The sequence below is a fragment of the Gallus gallus genome, chromosome 1 (genome assembly GCF_016699485.2).
Source record: "Gallus gallus isolate bGalGal1 chromosome 1, bGalGal1.mat.broiler.GRCg7b, whole genome shotgun sequence".
Lineage (NCBI taxonomy): Eukaryota > Metazoa > Chordata > Aves > Galliformes > Phasianidae > Gallus > Gallus gallus.
In genome coordinates this window covers 27,060,126-27,083,704 of record NC_052532.1, presented here as the reverse complement: position 1 = coordinate 27,083,704, position 23,579 = coordinate 27,060,126, and the positions used below count along the sequence as shown (strand labels likewise).

General features: G+C 41.7%; 3 protein-coding genes and 1 long non-coding RNA gene across 5 annotated transcripts; 2 read left to right on the top strand and 2 right to left on the bottom strand.

Moving 5' to 3' along the window:
- Positions 1-1,621: 1,621 nt before the first annotated feature.
- LOC121107452 lies at positions 1,622-3,583 on the bottom strand. Its single transcript, XM_040651761.2, has one exon. The coding sequence runs from the start codon at positions 3,496-3,498 to the stop codon at positions 3,160-3,162; it is 339 nt and encodes a 112-aa protein (XP_040507695.1). The 5' UTR covers positions 3,499-3,583; the 3' UTR covers positions 1,622-3,159.
- IFRD1 (interferon related developmental regulator 1) lies at positions 3,579-14,185 on the top strand. 2 transcript variants are annotated; one of them, NM_001001468.2, is made up of 12 exons: positions 3,579-3,910; positions 5,536-5,640; positions 6,545-6,626; positions 7,028-7,152; positions 7,437-7,594; positions 8,862-8,912; positions 9,009-9,187; positions 9,288-9,396; positions 10,936-11,070; positions 12,031-12,159; positions 12,838-12,933; positions 13,482-14,185. In NM_001001468.2, the coding sequence occupies exons 1-12, from the start codon at positions 3,865-3,867 to the stop codon at positions 13,569-13,571; spliced, it is 1,305 nt and encodes a 434-aa protein (NP_001001468.2). In that variant the 5' UTR covers positions 3,579-3,864; the 3' UTR covers positions 13,572-14,185. The 2 variants fall into 2 exon arrangements, with proteins under 2 accessions (NP_001001468.2, XP_046756557.1); XM_046900601.1 differs by having other exon boundaries at positions 3,828-4,396; positions 13,482-14,184.
- On the bottom strand, positions 13,934-16,544 carry LOC121107454. The gene is made up of 2 exons (XR_005841645.2): positions 15,271-16,544; positions 13,934-15,060 (listed from the first exon to the last, which is right to left on the bottom strand). It is a non-coding gene; the product is annotated as an uncharacterized LOC121107454 (long non-coding RNA).
- On the top strand, positions 15,912-22,990 carry LSMEM1 (leucine rich single-pass membrane protein 1). Its single transcript, XM_416022.8, has 4 exons — positions 15,912-16,066; positions 18,427-18,558; positions 20,410-20,550; positions 22,343-22,990. The coding sequence occupies exons 2-4, from the start codon at positions 18,432-18,434 to the stop codon at positions 22,549-22,551; spliced, it is 477 nt and encodes a 158-aa protein (XP_416022.2). The 5' UTR covers positions 15,912-16,066; positions 18,427-18,431; the 3' UTR covers positions 22,552-22,990.
- Positions 22,991-23,579: the final 589 nt, after the last annotated feature.

Here is a 23,579-nt window from a genome sequence, read left to right as displayed (position 1 = left end):
CTGTAGCAACTGTGGCCAGAACAGAGGGAGTCTGTGGTTATAATTTGTTATGGGTAGATTTATTTTGGGCAGTGAGGCTGCACATCAATCTCGAGGGCATAAATTTGGAGCATTAAGTGTTCCAGGGTGAGGAGTTGCGGTACTGCTAACGGGTTCACACTCTTTCAGTACATAGTCACTAGAAGTACAGTTAAACAAATCAAACAGTTTGATTATTTGGCCAGGGATGCCCTCAGCATGACCCGTGTTCCAGCTTTGTGCTCTTTTCTTGGTTCTGAGATTTTTATGATTGCCATTAAGTTGATTATGCAATGCACGAAAACCAGTGCAAGTCTGGGACTCTTTTTTGTGTCTTAAGAGAGACAACTTCAAAGGAACAGCAAAAAGGAAGAAAAAAAAAACCCACACCTACATGAATCAGGGTTCCATGCAATGAATTCCTTGAATTCCTACCTCCTTTCCTTCATTCCTGACTTCCTTACAGTATTTACTGGTGTAAACAGAGTATGTCTGGCTATGTCTCTAATTGTTTGTTATATGATGATGACCTGTATGTGTCCAGAATAAACTCTGGCAATCAAATTCTAAGCCCCAAATACTTTCTCAGTCATATACGTATGCCCCTCAGCCTGGCTTAAGTTTTTCATTACAACCTTTCTGAGGTCCACTGTTAAGAGTTAAGCTGCCTGTACTCAAGCCATGGCACTGCTGAGTGGCCTTGGATCAGATGGCTGTGTGGGAAAGAACTTTACAAAGCAGGGTCTTCTTCCTTTCACTCCAGAGCTGCACTTAAGCTGAAGTGCTTGCCTGAGCTATGTTACAGACATGTCTCTGCCTGGCCACACGCCTGCCGGTCCAGAGCCTGGCCCAGCAAGGCTGATCTCGATCCTCCTCACTACTGTGTCTGATGATGACCACACTGGTGGCTGGTCCTAGTTACTGTCACTGAACCCAATTCTGATCCTGACTCGCTGGCTTTCCTTTCCAGCCTGACCGCAGCCCACATTGTCACTGTGGTCACTGGGACCTGGGACAATCTGTCAGCTTGTACTCCTGGCTGACAGCCCTGACAACCACGGACCTGCTTTGTTCTTCTTGTCTGGGTTCTGTGGGACTTCACCTGCCCAGCAGCAAGGTCACGACCACTCTCTGATGCCATCTTTGGCTTCCAGCTTACCTCACCTTCCAGGCCTGCCTGCCCCTGCTGCCTCATGGAATGCTTGTCTCCACAGGATGCTCTCACTTAATGCTGATGCTGTTGGTGTCACTGTTACGGTGTGTCCCTCATTACCAGCTGCTCCAGCATAAGCCAGACAATAGGTATACAGATCTCTGGCAACATGTGACTCTTTTACTATCCAAAGATGTTTGTGGGCTCTAGGCCCACTGGCGCCTAGAACTCCTGCCAACATGATAAACCAGGATAGTGGGCAAGAAGTCAGCAATCAAGACAAAGAGTCTGTTCTGTCATAGTGAAACCGTGCAAAACTAAGCAGTGATATGCAATCCCTGTTGTGAGATCTCACTAAACTGTTGGTCAGATATCCAGGGAAATCTCAGTAACCTGGAGACAGTGGGTATCAGAATACACAGTCACAAGCAAAAGTCAGACGCAAAGTGGTTACAAATGCATAGCCGTGGATTTTTTTATTTTGTTTCATTTGCCTTTAGTAACTCATTTTGGTTATCTGAGATTATTAGCACCTAGTGCCTCGGCAGTGGCTTTTCCCACCTGAGCTAGGATCTTCTCTCCTGTCCCATAGGCTTTATCTCCTCTGTTCTGGTCAGACCACCTTCAAACTTACCACTCCTTGCTTGACTCTTCCAACTCCACCCATTACTGCTGTTACTGTTGTAGCTGCTGCCTACAGGACACCCAGTCTCCCACTTGCAGGTGGCACTGCTCTGCATTATTGCTCAAACTCCATCACACCTGCAAGGAGCTCAGTGCTCGGCCTCATCCTTGCTGGCAGCTGAAGACAGCATTGTGTGGGACCAAGACACCAGCACAAAGGTGACCATTTCACTTCAGTCCAGGCTGAAAGGTCACCCTGTACCCGTGAGGATAACCTACAAATCAGAGGGCAAGCACACAGGAAGCTGTCAGGGCACAGCTGACCTTACTGAAATGGTATTGGCATCTTGCATCCAAAGTACACCCACCATTCAAGTTTCCTCGGCTGCTATTAGGAACTGTTGCTTATTCAGCTTATTTTAAGACAGGGCATTGTATACCCATGGGTGCAGCTACGCCTTCCGGATTTAATTAAACCTCCTCCACCTATTTACCTGGAAGGCTGCCTTTTTCCCTCACGTTTCACAGGAACCCCCTCGAAGGAGAAAAATCGGTGCCTCTGAGACACTTTACTGCTGTCCTCCACACAGGCAGAAGAATGTACTGACTTGTTTTTTGGTTTTTTTCTCTTTTTCAGTAGGATCTGAAGAGCAGAGGGGCGAGCAGGCCTTGTGGCAGTGTGCCCCCCCCCCCCATGCCCCACATGGAACGGCTGAGCCCGGGCTCGTGTGCTGTGCAGCACCCACAGACATCACAGCGAGCAGCGACCACTTTCCAGAAACAGGCCGTTTGTTAGCACGTGCTCGCTCAAAAGTAAACAGCTCGTTAAGCCCCATTTCCTTTATTGTTTCACGTAGCACCTATGGAGAATCACAATGAAAGTTATCCTTCCGGAAGCCGCGGTGTAAACGCTTTGCACGCACAGGAATTCAAATAACGCAATCACCGCCGCATCTTATGAGGCTCTGCAGCACGTCCTGCAACACCACCTTCCCCTCCTCAGATGCTGCAGCGCTGTTGCAGTCACTGTCCGGCAAACACAACGTGGAACAAGAAGCAAAACCACCCTGGCTTACAGCGCGAACCTACACTACAACATACAATCGTGTCTGTGACACATGGGCTCAGGTTCCCGACTGTGAGGCACGCGGAAAATGGAGAATTCTTTTCTGCAATCGCCAAAAAAAGGTTCTGCTCCCCGATTTTCACAAGTCCGGCTCCTGACGATATGTGCGTGTATCTATTTGTCGTTATGCGGGCACACCCGCGAGCCGCGCTCCGGGCACGGCAGTGAGGAGAGCTCTGAAGAGAAACGGCCACGCGCGGCTCCTTTGTCTGCCGGGCCGGGCCCCGCCCGCGCGGCCTCACACGACCCCGTCCGCCGCCCCTCCCTCGCTCTCCGCCTCTCCTCGCTCAGGCTCTCGGCCGTGCCTGCAGGGGGGCGGAGGCCTATTTTTAGACGCCCTCAGGAGGCCTCTCCGCTGAGAGCTCCCGCGCTCCGCGAGGTTGTCGCCCGCCAGCGCCCCCTCCCCCCCGCCTTCCCCACTCAGCCCCTCGGCGCCACTCGGCTCCGGCCGCGCCGCGCCACCCCCAGCGTGCACCGCGAGGCGCCACGGCGCCACGCCCCCCGAGCGCGTGGCAGCGCCGCACGTCATGGACTCGCGCGGCTGAGTCACCTGCGCGCTGTCGCAACGCTTCGTCATTGGTCGCGGCGGCGGCGCGCGGCGAGGCCCCGCCCCCGCAGCTCGGTGCGCTATAAAAGCGGCGCCGGCGCCCGCTCCGCGCTTTTAGCCCCGGGTGTCTGAGAGGAGAAAGATGCATCGACTCCGCTCGCGGGCCTTCACGGGGATTTCTGCCATCGCCGCCAGTTCGTCCTTCGCTTGCCTTCGCCAATCACCTCCGCTGCCCCGGCCCGAGAAGTCGGCCTCGCAAAGGCGTTGGAATAAAAAGCGATCCTGCTCTTCCATCGGCTGATTGTCGCTGATTCCCGGGCGGGGGGGAGCAGAGAGACCGAGCCCCACAGAGGGACCGAGGAGCCGAGCCGAGCCCAGCCGAGCGCCGCTGCGACCATGCCCAAGTCAAAGAAGCGGGGGAGCAACCACCAGCGGGGAGCCGGTGAGCGGGGCGGGCGGGGGTTCCGCTCGCGCGGCCTCGTGGGGCCTTGGGCCGCGCTGCCTCGGCCGGCCGGGCCTCCTCGCCGGGGCGTGGCCGCGGAGCGCCGGGCCGGAGCCGGGCGCGGGCTGACGGGAGCCGGCCCCGCAACCGCCACCTCACGCCGTTAGCGCGCATGCGCCCGGCTGCGCCGCGCCGGAGTGAGACGGGGGGTGGGGGGGGCAACGGACGTGCCTGGTGCCGCCGGCAGCGCCCCGCGGGTGGCACCGCCCGGCGCCGCTGGGGGCCCGCGGGGGCCGCGGTAACAGCGCTGCGGCGCGTCCCGGGCACGCACGGCTGTGTGTGGGCTCTGTGCCGCCGACTGTGCGGGCCCTCCCGGGGGCGGGCGGGGCGGCTGCTGTTGTCAGTCCCGGTGTCTGCGGCGGCTGCACGGCGCTGCATGTGTGCGGGAGGCCTCTTAGCCTAAAGGAGGGCTCCGGAACAGTCTTGGTACGGATTGGGGTTCGCGTGGAAAAGAGGTGGACGAGGTGTTGGTGTCTGGAGAGCGTGGGGGCTTCGTTGGGTGGTGAGAAATCTCACTTGGGGCTGTCATAGCGTCTGTCTGACTCAGATGAAGCAGATGATTTGCCGGGTCCTTGTGCAGCTGCCCTCATCCCAGCTTGAGGATGGCTGGTGATGGTTCTTGCTGCTTCTCCCGCTGAAGAAGCCTGCCTGACTCAGGCGAACATTTGTGCTTTGACTTCTGGCATAATTTTTTGTGTTGTAAATGATCCAGAATTAAGTGGAGGATTAGAAGTTCTGTGAAAGGCATCTGAGAGCTGTTGGAGAAACACCAGTAAAACTATGATTTTGTTAATCAACTACAGCAGGCACTAAGAACTAGGATAAGGCAACAATAGGAGTACATTATCAGCTCAAACCCCAACTCTTACTGCTCTAAAAATAGGGTACGTGTATGGAAAGCTACAGAGATCAGCTTCTGGCAACACAACATTGCTTATTTGAAGAGACTGAAGTTGTTAAAAGGAGAACTTATTGCAAGGATTCCCTCCTGTTGGATCTTCTGATGTTTTAGCTTATGGGTACTAAATGTGAACAAATCCTATAGCTCTATGTGTAGAATCTTAACAGCTGGAAGGGTTGATGGGAGCCTAGGGTCAAGTGTTGCTGCTGATGCACATACTGCACTTAATCCAGTAAATCCAGTAGCAAACTGGGTAATGTATGTTTGCCTGTACGTGTGTCTTAGATCTGCTTGAAGTCCCTCAAAATTGGAGAAGATTTTAGAGCAAGCTATTTTAGGTAGCTGGTTCTAACACATAATAAAATGCTATTTTTAAAGCACAGTCACAGGAAGTTGCATAAACTTGGCCTTGATTGTAGGAAGACATTAAATATTGAGTTAGGAATTCTACCGATACTTTCTAAACAAGGTGTTCTTTACCAATTACACCTGATTTTTTCTAGAACAAAGCCAAACAAGTCTTTAGGAAGGGTTGGGAGTAAAGGAGTTAGCAGGGGGAAGGACATGCTTTTGTATGCAGATGTGCTCAGGGATTCTCCTTTTAGTCTTTGGATCTTTTTTCCATGTGAAAATAACTAAACTCTTGTATTCATCTTTCTTTAAGGTGGTCAGCCCAGAAATGTGCAGCCTTTTAGTGATGAAGATGCTTCAATTGAAACTATGAGCCACTGCAGTGGCTTCAGTGATCCCGCCAGCTTCACCGAGGATGGTATGTTATTTTTGTCTGTTCCTCTAGTATGAATGCTAGACTGTAAGTAGCAGTAGCCATATGATGACATTCTGTTTAACACTGTATGATTGTTCATCTACTGGAGAAAGTTACCAGTATGCGCAGCGTTTCATGAGCCTTCTGTCAAACTGGTGGGCTTCTTTCTGTTGTAGTTATAAATAACAATTTTTAGAGGGAAAAAAATGTGCAATTCTAAAGGAGTATTACAAAACATTGAATTTTCATAATGCAGTTGAGGTGGTAGGAGTTGTAGAAGAGTTTGACATGAAGTAAATTGCATTGTGTTTTGAACAAGATTTGTATGGTAGAAGACTCTTCTTCTATGGAAGAAGTAACTTGTCTCATCTGCCATCTCTTCTTCCTGGACTCTTGCAAATAACACTTTGTTGGGAGGGCTCAAAGGCCTGCTGCTGCAACAGTGGGATGAGGCTGTATGTACACATCCTACCTGAGCCACTGTTGCGGAGATACCTGAAGTGATGCCAGGAAGACAGGCTGTTGATGAGCTCAGTGCATCAACAGTGAATGTTCCACTGTACTCCAGAGGTAGATAGAGTGGACAGAATGAAAATTCATTACTAACTTGACTGGGTACTGGTTTTTCAGTTGTACAAAACCTATGTGAGACCTAATTAGCTCGTACATTCATTCTTGGCACATGTAACACAGGTATAGAAACAGCATACATGTATCAACAGGTCGTTTTTCACGAAGGTATTTCTTGGAGAGCTGTTGGATATAGTTGTAATGCTGAAAAATTCCGTTGCTGTTGTCTGTGGTGAACTACTTTCTTAGTAATACTTCTTGATACTACTAGTATTTAGTGGTAGGTGTGACTCTGCTAATGTATATTAGTAGGACTAAACTGTTTGTTACGGTTTAGGGCCTGAAGTTGATGAAGAAGCCACTCAAGAAGACTTAGAATACAAATTGAAGGGATTCATTGATCTTACATTGGACAAAAGGTATGGTGTGCTCTGAAGAAATGAATTCATACATTGGCTTACTGATAGAGTAAGGGAATTTCTTTGCATGCTTATTGAAATTATGATTATTTCATGCTAGGGAGGACTTGTTTTTCTTTAGGATCTGAAGAGAACTTTCTCCCTCTTGAGTGCTTAAATGAGAATCAAATTTTCCTTTCCTAATAGCTCGAAGTAGCCTGGTTTATTTCATTGTGAAATGCATTTCCAAACCAAATTTTTCTTTCCCTGAGGGAAGGGGGTAATTTGTAATGCTTCATGCTTAACAATATGGCTGTACATTGCTATTCAGTGGGGACTGTGCAAATGGAGACTACCGTGAAGTCAAAGGCTGAGCTTTTAACTGGTGTTGATTTCAAAGGTGCTTTTTTTTCTTCCAACAGTGCCAAAACAAGACAAGCAGCTCTTGAAAGTCTGAAAAGTGCTTTTTCTTCTAAAATATTATATGAGTTTATAATGGAAAGGAGAATGACACTAACTGATAGCATTGAACGCTGCATAAAGAAAGGTAATTAACGTGGTTACTATTAGAAAGCAGCAATGCTGGTGAAATGCTTGTTTTAAAGAAGTAAAGAAATAAGTAAGGCTTAGCTGGTACATTATAGAGCACTTAATTTCAGTTCTGTTAACTAATTTTTTTTAGATGTCTTATTTTAACTGACCTAGAAAATTAACTGAAATAATACTGTCTATGGGTTTCTGAATTTCTACTTAAAGATTTTTGAACTGGTGCCTTTAAAGGAAGGAAGGAGTGCACAAGGAGATCACTCATCGTAGTATTTTATTGTCTAGGTAAGAGTGAGGAACTGTGTGCAGCTGCTGGACTGGCATGTCTTCTCTGCGTACAGATGGGGTCGGGAATTGAAAGCGAAGAGATTTTTAAGACCCTTGGTCCAGTTCTGAAGAAGATTGTCTGTGATGGAACAGCTAGTGTCCAAGCCAGGCAGGCTGTAAGTGTTTAAAAAGTTCATGCATTTTGCTTGCCAGTCAGGGTCAGAGGGCAGATTCAGACCATCTCACTGTTGTGTAATCCAGAACTAAAGGTTACTTACACTAGTGTAAATAGCTAATGTTGACTTAAGTTCTGAGTGAAGCATAGAAGTTTTCACTATCTTAAAAAGCTCTACCTGAAGGTTGAATGTCATTCTCCTTCAACCTGGGGACTTCAATCAAGAGCTGTTCCATCTCATATTTTCTCATGTGGCTCAACTCGTAATATTTCAGTCTTGCTACTACAGTTCTGATGTACCTTTCTGTATTTATTTTAACAATAGAAGAGTATTATTTATGTGAATGTATATATAGAAATTACTAGCCGTAAGTCTAAAATTACATACTTCATACGCAGAATACTTCTGGTATTTGATTTTTTTTTTTGCTCAGACATCTGAACTGTAAATCAGTAGTATACCCAAAGTATTAACTGAAGGTAGTCTAAAGCTCTTGACAGAAAACTCTGATGTTCTGCAAGAGGTTAAACTGATTTCTCTTAACTTACCATTGTTTTTATTACTTTTTCTAGTGTCCTCTAGCTGCATAAAAATAGGTACTGCTAGCACAAGAAGTATACAGTAGTATTAGTTCAATAGCAGTTGCTTCTACAAACCAAAGCTATTAAAGCTTGTTCTAGCATTTAACTTCTTTAAGTTTAGTTCAGGATGTTGTGTGGTTAGTGCAAATGTTGCTTTTGAAAATAAAATCTTTTTTTTTTGTAAGAATAATACTGCAGGCAGTAGGGAAGGGACTTGATGGTCCTCGCAATTAAAAACTGGACTGTTCCAGGATGGGCTGTTGTTTTCACACCATTTAACTGTAAGAGTGGGCAGAGAGGCAGAAAGATTTCCCACAGCTGTAAATAAATATTTCATGCGGATAGTAATAATAGGCAAAATTTTTGCATGCGTATTCCAGTGGGATTTAATATAATTGGGTGAAAGGAGTGCTATGTGCACTGTTTTGGAAGGACTTTATATGTTATAAGAATACAACAGGAAAGGTGAAAGCTTGAGTGGCGTGTGTTGTGAAATTATCCTGAGGGAAGAGAGGAACTTAGGTCTAACTGTTATGAAGTAGCTGGGTTAAACTGTTGAGTTTAATGCCTTAACAGCTGAGGTAATAAAGTCTTGTGTTCTGCTAAGTTCTAAATGTCCGATTTAAGCATTTTGTCAACAGTGACATCACTATCAAATACTGACAGTTATTTGTTTTTTTGTCTAGTGTGCAACCTGCTTAGGGATTTGCTGTTTCATTGTCACCGATGACATCACGGTGAGGATAAGTAATACTTTTCAGTATAGTTAATTTAAAAAAAAAAAAAGTGCAAGGCTTCAGCAACTTCCATGTTCTTTTTTTTCTTCTCTTCAGGAACTGTACTCTACTATGGAATGCCTGGAAAGTGTCTTCACAAAAGCTTATCCACGAGATAGAGACACTAATGGGGTATCAAGTACACCCAGTACTGTGCTTCACATCAGTGCACTCTTAGCATGGACGCTGTTGTTAACCATTTGTCCAATGAATGAAGTGAAGAAGAAAATTGAAACGTGAGCATCTTTCTGGAAAACTACATTTGTAATTACCTTTTTTTTATATGTGGTGAAGCAATGCCAACAATGTGTTAATGAAATGTGACTAATTCCTTAGGCACTTGCATAAACTTCCAAGTATGCTGTCTTGTGATGATGTCAACATGAGAATAGCTGCTGGAGAAACACTAGCTCTTCTGTTTGAGCTGGCACGTGAAACAGATGCTGTAAGTATTGGTTTGCATATTCAGTTGAAGTGATGATGAGAGATGCATTAACCTGTGTTCTGTAGCATCTCTGATATCAGTAAGCATCATATAATTCCCTTGGTGTGTTTTTGGTAGCAGGATGACCCCAATATAATTGGATGTATAGCAAGACTTCACTGCAAGTCAGCTGTGATTTTTTTACACTGACTTCAGTGGTGCACAACAGGACTAGATTAAAATAATACCAAATAAGAGTAACTAGAAATGCAAAATGTAAGCTTTAGCATCTAAATTGAATACCAGCTTTTTAAAGAGGAGAGAATATCCCTGGAATATCCTTGGAAATAGGTGGTTCTTTTTCAGTGTAAAACACAATTTGCTATAGTGGGAATATTCATTAGATGTTTACTGTTTGGAAATGAGTTCTAATGACTCCTAACCTGCACCATTCTGTTCTCAGCTGAAAATCCATCCTCGTGTAAAACTAATGTTTACTTCTAGTATTGTTTGTTGGTATCCTTGAGAGGAGTAGCTAGTATTGTATAACGCACAGCACTTCTGTCTGTGGTAGTCAGTTTGCAAATTAAGAAGGAACATTTTGGGTAAGGATATGCAATGCACTTAACACTACAAAATTTGGGAGGATATGCTGATGCTTCTGTGTAATTTTAAACAGTAGGGAATTGAGTCTGAGCCATGGAAAGAAAAGAAAGCGAGACCAGAACTTAATCCTTTACTTGGTCAAGCTGACTGCAAATAACTATAAGTTCATTAATTAGTAAGTCAGTACTTTCTCACATCCTGCTCTATTTCATTGAGGAAAAACTCCCTTAATCGCTACAAGGAATCTTCGGATCCTTGAAAAATGGGCAAATGAAAAATACTTTATTATTGATCAGTTTACTTAAAAAGCCAGCAGTAGACTCAGTCCAGTCAGTTGACACGTTCAGCTGAAATGCTTGTTTTTACCTAAGTGGCTTATTCATTCAGCTCAACTATGCTGAACTACTTAATAGAGGGGAGGAAATATCTCATGCTCAAGAGTGATGCATTTTAAAAAAATTCCTAACAATTTTCACATTTTCTACTGCATACAAGATTTGTGACTACATTTTCCTTAATGTCAGTCCAGTAGCATCTCATGATCCATCTCCAGAGACATGAATTCTGTGCTAATGACCTGAAAGTACCCTCAGCTTATCAGCAGGACTGCCAGCCAGGTTCAGCAGATCAGTTAGGCAGTTTGAGGCCCTTGGAATTGTGGAGCAGAACAGCTTGACAGGTATATGTTTACATGCACAGTGAAGGAGCTGAACTGTTTCAGCACAGAGTTAATAGTTTCCAATTAGATAAACAGGTGACTCCATTCTTACTGGCTTGAAGGTCTTTAGTGACATCCCTGCCTCTTTAAATAATGACGTATCAGTCTGTGGAGGTCTCCATGTCCAGGATTTGGAAAGACCAGTCCTTTGCAGGGACAGATATTGAGGCCAGAAATTTGAAAATGTTTTCTTATTTTTGTTCTTGCTTTTTTTTTTTGTTTGTGGGGGGAAATAGGATTTCTTTTATGAAGATATGGAACTTCTAACAGAGAAACTGCGGGCTTTAGCTACTGACGGAAATAAGCACCGAGCCAAAGTAGATAAAAGAAAGCAGCGATCTGTGTTCAGGGATGTTCTGCGAGCTGTTGAGGTAATTCTTCTGTCTTATTTGAGTGCATTGATTGTAACTATGTAGCATACAATGGAATCAAAATGCTTCTGTGATGAAATAGAGTTTCTGTGAAAAGGGAAGAGAATTATTTTAAAAATGATTTCAGGTTATTCTGCTAGTTTATGTTAAACAGAACTGCTTTTAGGAATGTATCAGAGTCAAATTTTAGTTTCTTAACTTGGCTTTCATTTTGAAGAGTGCCTTTTCTGGTTAAGAGGCTAAACATCGTATTATAAACACTAAATTCCTTTTATACCACAAACAGTTTTTTTTAATACAAAACTTTGCAGTACATTCAGGTTAGCACCCTTAATTATACAACAAGCTTTATTGTAAAATATTGTAGAATCTTGTAATGAGTTGATATGTGCATAATGAACAAAAAGCAGTGTAGGAGTGAGACACATTTCTCTGTCACGAGCCAAGGAAAAGACTGCATTGGTAGGTGGGGGTTGTTGCCCTAATTCTTGTGCATCGCAGAAGCCGAGGAGAAGGTTTTGAAGTGATTTGAATTCACCTTTGAGACTACCTGCAAAGGAATCTGAGTCACTCACTGGCACCTCTCAGTCCCACTGTCACCAGGTGGCATGTAAGGCATGTAAGGTCATCAAGGTGGGATGTAAATTAGACACATGGAGTGAAAGGCGACTGCTGCTCAGAACTGTTTTCTCTGGAGATGAGTCCAATTCTTGAAGTCAGTTTCAAGATGGAAGTCAGTTATGTATTTAAAAGCTTTCTGACTTGAAAAATGTTACCTTCGAGTCTCAGATGGGATTTAATTTGAGGTGCACATTAGCTTATTAATTGATAAAACTTACAGAATGTGCATGTTACATTATTTGTGAAATGTTGATGTGCAGAATGATCCTAATTAAAATGAAGTACTGGAGACTATTTAAATTGAAAACTGTACATGCTTTTTCCTTTCACTTTGGACAGGAGCGAGACTTTCCCACAGAGACAGTTAAATTTGGACCTGAGCGCATGTATATTGACTGCTGGGTTAAAAAACAGACCTATGATACCTTTAAGGAGATTCTGGGGTCAGGGATGCAATATCATCTGCAGGTGAGCTGCTGTTTGATAACGTTGCTCTCTAGGGATTGTCTCTTCCCTGTCTGGTAATTGAAACAGACATAAAATCATGGGTGGAATGAGCTAAGTTTGTTTTTCATGTCACCAGTTTTAGAAGACAGCAGTTATAAAAAGTAATAAACACTTTCTTTTGAAACGCTTTGCTGTTCATTTCAATTTGGCAAAGTTAAAAGCCTTGCTTGCCAGCTTGTATCTTGTATCAAGATGTATTTTAATATTCTCCTGAATTCTGTTTCAGTAGAACAGTGTAGTCAGGTGGCTGCTACAAAGCAGTGTCCGTTTCCATTTCTAACCAAGGGAAGTGTGGGCACATAACTAATGTCCTAAATTTTTCAAATAAAACTTCTACAAGCAGATACAACGAATGAGTGTTGTGAAACATACAGATCTGTGTCCAGCTACTTAATCTCGTGTACAGGATGTAGCAGAACAGTGTCTTACTTGCTGGGACAAATGAAAATCAGTGGGGGTGGTTGTGCTTTTTCCCAGGAGAACAGTTTTAGTTCTTGGCCTCATTCTGATATGAGGAAGAAGTGTTCCCTGGCTTAATTGCAAGAGGTTTCTTACTGGGATACTGATATTTATTAATTGCCCTCTTTCACCTTCACTGGAAGGGGAACTTGCTATGTGATATGTTTTTTTTTTCTTTAGTCAAATGACTTTCTCCGGAATGTGTTTGAGCTTGGTCCACCAGTAATGCTAGATGCTGCAACTCTTAAGACAATGAAGATATCCCGATTTGAAAGGGTAGGTTATTGCACCTTCCTGTATTTGTGATCGTGCTAGTTCTTCTGAACTAAAGTCTATGATTTGAACACTATTTAGAAGGTGTAAACGTTAAGCTTGTACCTTGAAACCAAGCCCCTATTGTCCTGAGTGAAACTAAGTCTTGCTTGTCTGTGTTTTTAAGCTCTTTAGCTTTTACACTGGCACCTTCTTCTGCTGTCCTCCCAAGTGTGGATCTGAGGATTGATCAGTTTGCTGTTTTGCTGTCTGATTTATGCTCCCTACATGTGATGTGTGAGCTGTTACGAAAGCACTGGATTTTTTGGGTGGGGATGTTCAGGAAATAGTATAAACTGAGTCTTTATAGAGACAGTTTGTGAAACTCTGTAGTGCCAAATAGATACTGAGAGGATGGATGCCTTTTGTTGATGTTGGCTGTACAAACATGAACATGTACATATGTCTTATACAGTTCCCTTTAAATGTTTACATATTAAAATAAACCTCTAAGGGGTGTAAACGTTTAGAACAACTGTGTGATTAATTTAATTTCTCTTTTTATTTTGTAGCACTTATATAACTCAGCAGCATTCAAGGCTCGGACAAAAGCAAGAAGTAAATGCCGTGACAAAAGAGCGGACGTGGGGGAATTTTTTTAGATCTCTGTGGAGTTGAATTTTAAGTCTTTAATAATTAAAATAAATTTGTAACCTTTGAATGATTTTTTTTAATTTTAATTTCAATAGTCACAGCCTGCACTCGTGCACGGGGGGTATTGTACAAAATCTGTAAATAGAACGCATGTTGCTTAGTTGCATATACACTGTATATAGATTGATGTAAGACAGGGTGCTGGGTACATTGTAACACTTGGATTAGGTGTAACTTAAACCAAACCTGAACATATTGTAACTCAACTGTTAAATGGGGTGCATACACGTAATCAACTGCCATGTGTCAGATTTGATTACTTACTTTAGAGTAAGGTAAATTAAATGAATTCATTGACCAGGTGTTTTGGTAAGATTGTGTTAATATGGAAGGATGAACTTGTTCATGTGAAATGATTTTAGTACCTTTTAAAACTCTTAAGTGACAGATGAACAAAGAAATTCCTCTATAGTATGAATTTACGTGAAGGGGACTATGGAGCTGACTCACCTTCACTCACAAGGAAGTAGTAAATAAGGTACTTGCCTCAATGTAAAATAAAGATTCATATGTTTTGAAATCAGGTGTTTAATTTTTGGAATAAAGACGTTTCTCACTGTATTCTGTGTCTTAATGTGATTACTACTCTGATGAAAAGTTGCAGTGCTAGCACAGCCTAAGTGTTGAAAGAGAGGGGTTTATTTTACACACAACTACTGTTGCTTGCCTGTTACAAAATGTGGCCATGTTAGATTTAACTCTGATATCTGAAACTGCTTTGTTTGGAAGCTGTATCTTGTATAGAATCTGCATAGGTTTCTCATCAGTTTAGTAACGGTCAGCAATCTGCAGACTAAATGTCAAACATTCCTTAGTATTGATGCTACAAAATATCTCCTGCCTGACAGGAGTCATTCCGAAAGCCCTGTTCCCTATTGAAAGCTACCCCCTACATCCAGTTTCCCTCTCCAGAGGACTGAAACGTGCCAATAACAGGATTGGGGGGAGACAGAGTTTATGTGAAGACCTTAAACCTCAACCAGAGCTTCTGCATCAGACGATCTGCAAATACATGTGCTTGTTTCAGCCTGGTCTCTGAACTAGATCAAGCTGACTGTATTTGCCTGGCCTAAGGCTGTGCTTCTTCCCTTGAGCTCGTTTGTTCCTACAATCCTGCTGGTCTCTGTCTGTGGGTGGTCACTGGTGGTGTACTTCAGCAGCACAGAGTGGCACTTCTGAGAGCTTCCTGTGCTTCCGGAGGTTTGCAAAGTATCTTCTCCAGCGCCTCCGTGCAGATGGCCGGGCACGTGGTTCCCCTTTCCCCCAGAATGCTGTAGGTGCCAGCTGCGGAGACTGGGATGGCGTCCAAGGCTGTTAGAGGGGAGGAGAGGGGCTGTTCTGCTGCCTGGTGATGTTTCAGACTTTTTCAAGCTTAGAACAGGAGAGGGTTGGGTCTTTGTCTTATAGTTAGGATGGTGTCAGGAATCTTTCAGGAGTCTTTCAGGAATAGAAGCGGGATATAATAATAATAATACTATATTATTATAATTATATAATAATAATAATTTTGCATGTCTTCATTTGAAGGGAGGGTTTCTAGGGGACCAAACAGGAAGGGAGCAAGCTGCATTATTGGCACAGCTACTGTTAGGGCAGCTGCACAGATTGTCACCTTATAGAGGGAAAGTGAGTCAGTAGGTGCATCACCTTGTAATCTTTCCTGAAAGGCAAGTATATCCATGGTCAGTTTAAAGTAGATCAATATTGTGGAAGTAAGTAGAGAATTGCTTGAGAAAGGGTTTGTTGTTTGGACCCATGCTCCCTGTTAGCATCAGCTGCCTGTCAATGCAGTGCTGTGCTGAAACATTATGTTCTGCAACAGAAAAATCAGCAGTCAAAAGATCTTTCCACGAAGGAACAGCTATCAGTACTCACAGTCAGCTCAGAGTTTATTTTCTGGATGCTGTACAAATCGGCCCAGGTGGTAATGCACTTGGATTTGTAAGGTGTTGGGGGAGGAAAGTAACTTTTTCCAGTCGATGCCTTTAAAGTACATACAACTGCAGTACCGTAGAAATGACGTCTGCATAGCAAACCCATTACTCATAACTACAGTAATATTGCTATGACGTTTTTGCATAGCAAACTAGTTTTAAAAAGGAATCATAAAGCAAAGGTTTAGTGAAATATTGATCTTCAAATAACACATTATTTTTTCCATTATAGGATATTTGATAATTCCAATATAATGAAGAGCTGTGCATATGCTGGTTTCCTTTTAAACAGTTCAATACGGTGAAGTCAGTGTGCTTGGCTGAGATTAACGCTAAATATAGATCGAAAGAGACAGCCTTTTTCATGACTGCCTTCATGGGTCCTGCAGGGGCTGACAGGCTCCTATGGGGCTAAAAGTGGAGGGGAAAAGCAGCACAAGTTTTGCTCTGGGGCTTTGGCACGGGCTGAGTTCCTCCATACTGGCCTTTTACCTGAACGTGGCTATGTTGTAAGTAACATTTCATTCTCCTGTTGTTTTAATTCCTTTCAGATTTGGTTTTTTTGGTTTTTGTTTTTTCCTGCTAAGAGTTTTCAGTGTCTTCACACTAAGTTTTAATTTTGTTACGGCAATCTAAGGAGAAGTTTAGAAATCAAATGAGGAAAAGTTCTTTAAAGAAGGTTAAAGTGCAAGAAAGACTGGCAAAGCATAACCAATCCAACATTTAGCTTAGTTTGTTGGAAGACTCATCGATACCTTTGGCCAGTGACACTGATGTATCCTCCATTTACTTGAAATATCACTGGAAAACAAAAGATGGAGGTTTCCTTCACCACAGTTGCGTGCACAGTGAGGAAGTTGGTTTTAAATAATAATGAAATTAGAAATGTGTAATTCCACTAATAGTAATGCATGAAAGGTACTCACATTTATTACAGCTCAAGCTGCTAAGGAGAGTCTTCCCTGAAGCTGCAGGGAGGTACTAATCAGAATATCCCAGAGAAATAACTGCTCTTTGGAAGCTAAAAATAACCAGAAGCGTTTGTGCACGAGATGGTAGCTTAGAGCATGCTGTTGTAGGAATGCACGGCTCTGTACGGCTGCAGCTGGCCATGAGTGTGCTTGTGGGGAAACAGCAGTGAGAGTGCAGGTGGCAATGGGGCTGGCCGAGGCGTGATCTCACACCATGTGACATTCCAGGGCAATGGAAGTGCATACAACCTTCTGCCTGAAGCTACTGCTGCACAACTGCAAGTCAGGTGCTAGGTACGATTCACCCCTGCTACCTTATTTTTGTGGTTTTCAATAATTCTGAAGGGAGAAAAAAAAATAGCATGCAAGCTTTTCTTACGCTCTACTGAATATGAATGTAAAAGTATACATGTAGGCCTGTCAGTTTCCATTATTAGAACTCCCATGGTCAGGAGTGATTTAAGCACTTACTCTTCAGTGCTTAAAACTCAGGGAATGCTTGGCTATGTGCTCAAATCAGAGGGAATTGTGACAGTCTTCTCTTGTAAGGGAAAGGTGTTACCTGTAGCCATTTATGCCTCTGTTCCTCAAACATTTTAGTTAGATTTTCCAGTGAAGTGCTGAGTTAGGAATCCAATTACAGTGTTCTTTATTTATTGGAGAGGGACAGAGGGAGTGGCACATCAAGGGGGCTATTCAACCTGTTTGGGATTCAGAAATCGCCTGTAGGTGCTTAACATCTTTCATCAGGGTGAGGGTTACATCTCATGAAGTGCTGAGCTGTGTTTGGCAGGCAAGACTGAACTTGGGGGATTTGATAAGATACTCAATGTGTAAGATGTGTTCAACTCTAGGGCTAAACTAACCACTGCAAGCTCCAGCTTTACATTCATTGGCAAGGAAAGGTATCTTTAGACTGCAATTCTAATGTCTAGAAAGACTTATCTAAGTAGAAGAAGAGTATTTCCTGGAGAAACATATTTTCCTTCAATAACTGCAGTGGGAGTTTTCAGTGATCAGTGTGGTCTAAGATGCCTTGTTAGAGTGACTGCATCTCCTTATGGCTAGAACTGTGCACTTCAACACCCACAGGAGCCTGCTTAGGTAGTGCTTACTCTTTCTATACAATCTTCATAGCTGCATTTGTGTATAAAATCATTCAAACAGTTTGTGCACCCAGACTGCAGTGACACGCTTGTTGGGCCTCGATCAGTGCTTTTCTTAAGGCAAGGAGTAATGGTCTGAAGAAAAGGTTTTGTCACCAGACATCAACTTGTCCATAATTAACATTGATGTGAAGTACAGCTAATTCATAATTTTTTTCGTTATTCACAAATAATAAATTCACAGTGACATTACAAGGTGCATAAGCAGACCTGCATTCTTGCTTATTCTTACCTCCTACATCCATACCTGCTTCTTGTCCACGTCTCATCACTGAATTGCTTGGTGCTGAAAGTGCAGGATCTGTGTGACATCCTTGCTGTTGATGCTGGTGAAGGTTTGGCTTTCACTGTGGTCAGGTATCACTCTTCATCTTAATAAGTATCCACCAAACTAAAAAAGTCATACAATTGAATATCTAATGCCCAAATAAATACTAGTGAAACAGATATTCTCTCTCCACACATATACATATGCGTACATATGCGCAATTATATGTATATATATGTACATGTATACATAAATGTGCATTCACAGATATGATGTAGAAATGAAGCTTTATAGGAATAAGTAACAGATGTTACACACTGGGTTACCCATGCCTTCAAGTGTGCTGGTCCTTCAAATCCCTAAATTTTAGGGGTTGTTACAGCTGCTTCTCAAATCAGGACACCTTCTATTGCCAGTCAATTTACATCTTTTTAACTAAACTTTTTAATTATTGTGTCTTCTAGATACAATGGAGAAATCTTCTTTGGAAATTAACCTCCCCAATAGTGATGAAGAAAGAAAGCTTTATGTAGTTGATTCCTTAAACAACCTAAACAAACTAAATGTTTGCCCAGATGAATTCCAGCGTCCTCTGGGTACGTATGACAATGTTTTGTGTTTATTCTTTGCACACACATGGGCTATAAAACAAACTGAAAACACTAACAACATCGTATTGCATGGGTGTTAACAGCCCAATAAGTGAATATGTATGTCAAACTCTGCATTGAAAATTTTAAGGAAAAAAAAAAAAGGCATAATTTACACCAGATTAATGATTTAGCTACTGCTGGTTACTAATTTGGGTGTCAGGTGCTAGGAAATGCCTACATTTGACTAAGGATTCACTGTGAAGCCTGAACTTGTCTTTCATTTCTACTTGGGTCCATCAGGCAAGATAATTTCTCTAGTACTGCCCAGTCTACACTTCTTTCATGGATAGCACTGTAACTCTTCCCAAGCACTAAAATTCACCCGTAGCAATAGAAATGCCAGTGAATTTCTGTTTATTCTCTTAAGACATATCTCCTAAGGACTCAAAAATGAAGCATCTTAAGAGGCTTTTAAGCACTTTGATTCACAGAATCTCTTTAGTTTCAGATATGAGCTTTCCCACTTCTACTGCTTTTCGAATCATAAAATCCTCATTTCTACAAGTACAAAATGAGATAATGGGATAAACTGGTTTCGCAGTGTGCCACTCAGCAGCGTGGTTGTCTTGCTTTCTTTTGTCGGTTTTACTAAGCCAGTGTTCTTTACTTTCCAAGTAAAAACATAGAGTTTTGTTGAACAGCCATGTGGATGCTCTGCCCTACATTTCAACAGTAAATAAAGGTAGCCTAGTACATATTTTATGCATCCACTTGTAAAGTGCTTTGTATTCTTCTAGGAATATTCTTTTTAACACAAAGAGTTGTTGGTTTTTTAACGTTTTCTAAAGCTTGGAAATTCTGTAGGTAAAATACATAAATGAATTTGCCTTATTCAGCAGCATAGAATTCTGGTTCTCTTGTCAGAAAATCAGTGAGAGCTGTGTCGTACTTTTCAGTTCAGTGAATACTATATCCTCATGAACAATCTATTTAGTAGTATAGCAGATGCCCAGTTCGGTTAAAAATGATATTTCAGGAGGATTGCAGTACTCACAGCAATCCTTTCATCCAGTAGCTCAATATGACCTGGCATAATCAAACACATTAGCATGTGAAAAGCTATTTAAAATGTGAACACCTTTGGATTGCCTTAGTAGCAACCATGCAAAAATTTCTTTATGTTTTAAATGATAAAATGTATTCCCATTCTTTGCAGCTTGGCAAGAGTCTGTGTTCAGTGATTCCTTGCAGCACTGTAGCCTGGCAAACTCAACCAGTAAGAAGCATTCATCAGGCAGAGCAAGCATGGAATATTTCTGAGAACTCTGTTGATAGCTTAATGTTCTTGAGAGACAGTAGTAGCAGGATGTCGCCTTCCTTTTTATTCTAATTAGAAAGCAATATTGGTGCAGGTGCACAGTATATGATGTATTTGTTATGAATGCTAAGGGAAAAAACATAATCTCTCCCAAATATTAAAAAACTTAATCTTACCTGAGGTAGGAGCACATTACACACAATAAAGAAAAATCGAGATATTCCCAAAGATCTCCTGCTGGTTCAGCCAATTGCTCAGCCCCAGCTTTGTTCATTGCTGAAGTGCTACTATAGCACATGCATCCTTCCCTCAGGTTTATCAGTACAGGCTCAGTTGCAAAACTGCCAGAGATTTCTACCATGAAACCTCTAAAATCTCATGAAATTCACATGAACTTTCTCATGGTCTTCACTTGACTTCACCTATTATCATTAGGGCTTATTGCCACATTTCATAGAATTGTAGAATTAACGTTGTGCTTATTCTAATGGAACTGAACAAACTTTATCACCAAATGACTTGTCGTCTCTTTACAGATGAGGAAGTTGAGAGCACCGGTGGTAATGGAGAGGACAAGACAGGGAGTAAAACAAGAAACCAGTGCTACTTCTTCATTGCCTTCATTCTTACTTTGATTGTCAGTTTGGCAATTGTTTCATTTGTAATATTCTTAATAAGTAAGTAAAGGAAACAGTGATTCTTAAAAATTTGGGAATATGGAGAAGAACTTTGCTGAAAGTTGTCATGCTACCTTATAACATCCTACTGCTGTATATGCATGACCAAAGTCTTTAGCTAGGTGATGTGGGCAGTGGTCTTGGTCCTGGGATATAGAAGCACAGGCCTCTGCTCTCTGAGCTACAAGGAACAATGGGGCTCTTTGTGCAAAGGTTTTGTGAGCTTAAACAACTATCAAGAATTTAGCTCAACGGTTTGAAAGTGTGTCCCTGAAAACTCCGACTGGAAATTAAATTAAATTTTTAAGACAATTGTACGGCAATGAGTAAGCTCTTTGTATATTTCCAGAGGAAATTCAGTATTGGTGACTTTTCACTGAAACTGGGATTACACTAAGGCTAGCACTTCAATCAGGCTCCTTTAAGATATTATCCTTTATTCAGAAAGACCTGAAAACTGCAAGCTAAGAACTGATAGGAAAGTGTTTGGAACTAAGAAAACCTCAAATAAACAAAAAATCAGATAAGATGTATCAAAATAGTCACATAGCATCAAGTCTGTAGACATATTTACTATCCCACTTGGGCTGGACTGATTGAGATGGATCAGCTAATGCTGCTAAGCTCATAGCTGTAGGTGCCCTTACTTTATGGAGCCTTTGTTGTCTTGGGGTTTTCTGTACTAATTGCATTGGACAGCATATGAGGTATGTTATTTTAATGCACAAGTCCATTTTGAAAGAATTGTAATCCATGTGAAATTAAGATTTCTTTTACTCTATAGTAGGGAATTCGCTGGAACTTAGCAAAAATCCTTTTTCCTTCTTAAGAGGAAATCCTAAACCTTGACTGAACTTGCTCACAAGTTCTCAAGAGACAAAGCATAAGACAAGTACACAAACAAAACATTCAGTGGCATGATTATAAAATGCTAATTAAAACATCTACTATTTGAATTTCAGATATATTTAATGGGCTGCTGCTAAGCATGAAGATAAATGAGTAATGTGCCCCTCAAGCAGAAAAACCGTAAAATAACTAATAGTGAAAAGGTTACTTAAGGGATTAAAGAAATTTACTTGGTCTTGGAATGGTACAGACCTGCACTTTTAGAAGCTAACTACTGTTAGTGTTTGTCTGAGATTATGCTTAAATCCATAGGCATAGACTTGTTTTGCATTGGCACTGCTAGAATTAAACTTCTGTTGGCTTCAAAACCCATGGGTAAATTTTGCCAGCCTTAGAAGGATGAAATAAAAATAGCTCCAGACGTGTATGTAATGGGTACTGCATACTGGTGTTACAGAGGAACATTGCCTTTCAATGCCAGTATTTAGAAGAATTCTCCTTTAACCTAAATGCTTCAGGAAAGCAAATGATGTGGCTGTAGCCTTTGTTGTGCTTTACTAAGTGTACTTTTAGAAAAAGATAGGTGAGTAGTGCCCAGAAATAGCAACTTGGAGCCATTTTAATAAGATATTTTCTCGTGGACACAAATGGAACGGATACGCTCCTGAAGACTGCAAAGCCAGACAGATTATTTGATGGTATTTGATTGAATTTTACTGCTCTGCGGTTAAAAAACAAACCAAAATAAACACTTAAAGAATTCAATGAGCAGGTTACTCCATCAGATGCCTAACTTTTTCCCATTGGATTCTGCTTTTGTTTTCCTGTTTAATATTCTCACCTGTCATAATTCCCAACAATCTCACATGGGAATGCAAGAGAGAGTAGTGATGCTTTTAACTTAAATGTTGACAATTAAATGCCATATATTTTCCTTTCCAAGTTCAAACTAGAAACAAGATGGACCAAATATCAAGCAGACTCATATCTGAAAGGAAGAACATAGAAGAGCTTAAGAAAATGAACAATATGATATTAAAGTATCTAAATCAATCGGGAATGAAGGAAAAGGAAAGATACCTCTTCACACAGTCTCCTGAGCTTCATGAATACTTCTTCACCCATCCGGAGCTGAAAGTCTCTGGAGAATAGATCTACTTTGGAATGAAATTCAGCATCACTCTATTCACGTATTCAGACGTTTTTGGATACAATATACAGACTACTATAACATTCTGATATGGTCACAGGAACATTATGAAGGCTATCTGAATGAAAAATATTAGAAAAGGATATTTGATTCTGTTTGATGTGAAAACAGATTTTGAAAACTAAGCCCATATAATTCAGTATAAACAGTGAATTGTCAACAGTTTTCAGTAGTTTCAGATTCTCTGTGCGTTATAAATTACAGGGCTAGGGGCTTAGTTTTACTTCAGATGTAAGTGATCACATAAAATAGTGATTTTTATTCAAGTGATTCTTGCATGGCCTTGTTGACTTTGGAACAACTTCTGTCTTTGCTTCTATATTATTTGTATTTAAGGATAACTGCAGATTTCATCACTGATAAATAAATTCAGTTTTGCCAGAGTTTGGTGGTCTGTATTTCTGTGCATCTGAACAGACTGACTTACCACTTCTGAAAAAAAAAAAAACAACAAAAGAAAATCTAAAATACAATAACAAAACCTGACTAAAAACTAACCTTTTCATAACACGTCATATTCAGCCCTAATTCTGAGGACTGAGAGTGGGTGTCATATTGTCTTACTTGGGAAATAGGCTTAGAGAAGTTGGTCTGGTAGCAGCTATCTCATAATACTGCTAGCACGTTCTACTCACTATTTGTTAGCAGCTGCTGGGGGAAGACCAAGTGTTTTTATAAAGTGATATGGGGAAAATGATATATGTATGTATACTCTTCCATATGGTTGCTGTTGGCCAATACCAGAGAAAGGCCACAGGGCCAGATGGAGATCTGCACTGAGTGTTCCTGTTTTAAAAATGGTACAGAGAGTAAAAGCAGCAGCTGGTGCTTTCTCAATTTGACTTCACACAGCTGTGGAGACCAAGACCCAAAAGTGCAGTCACATAAGGAACTGGTGGGTAGCTTTGTCATTTTAGTATTCAGATTCTGATATGGTATGCACATTAAGAAGCCACCTCAATTACCAGTA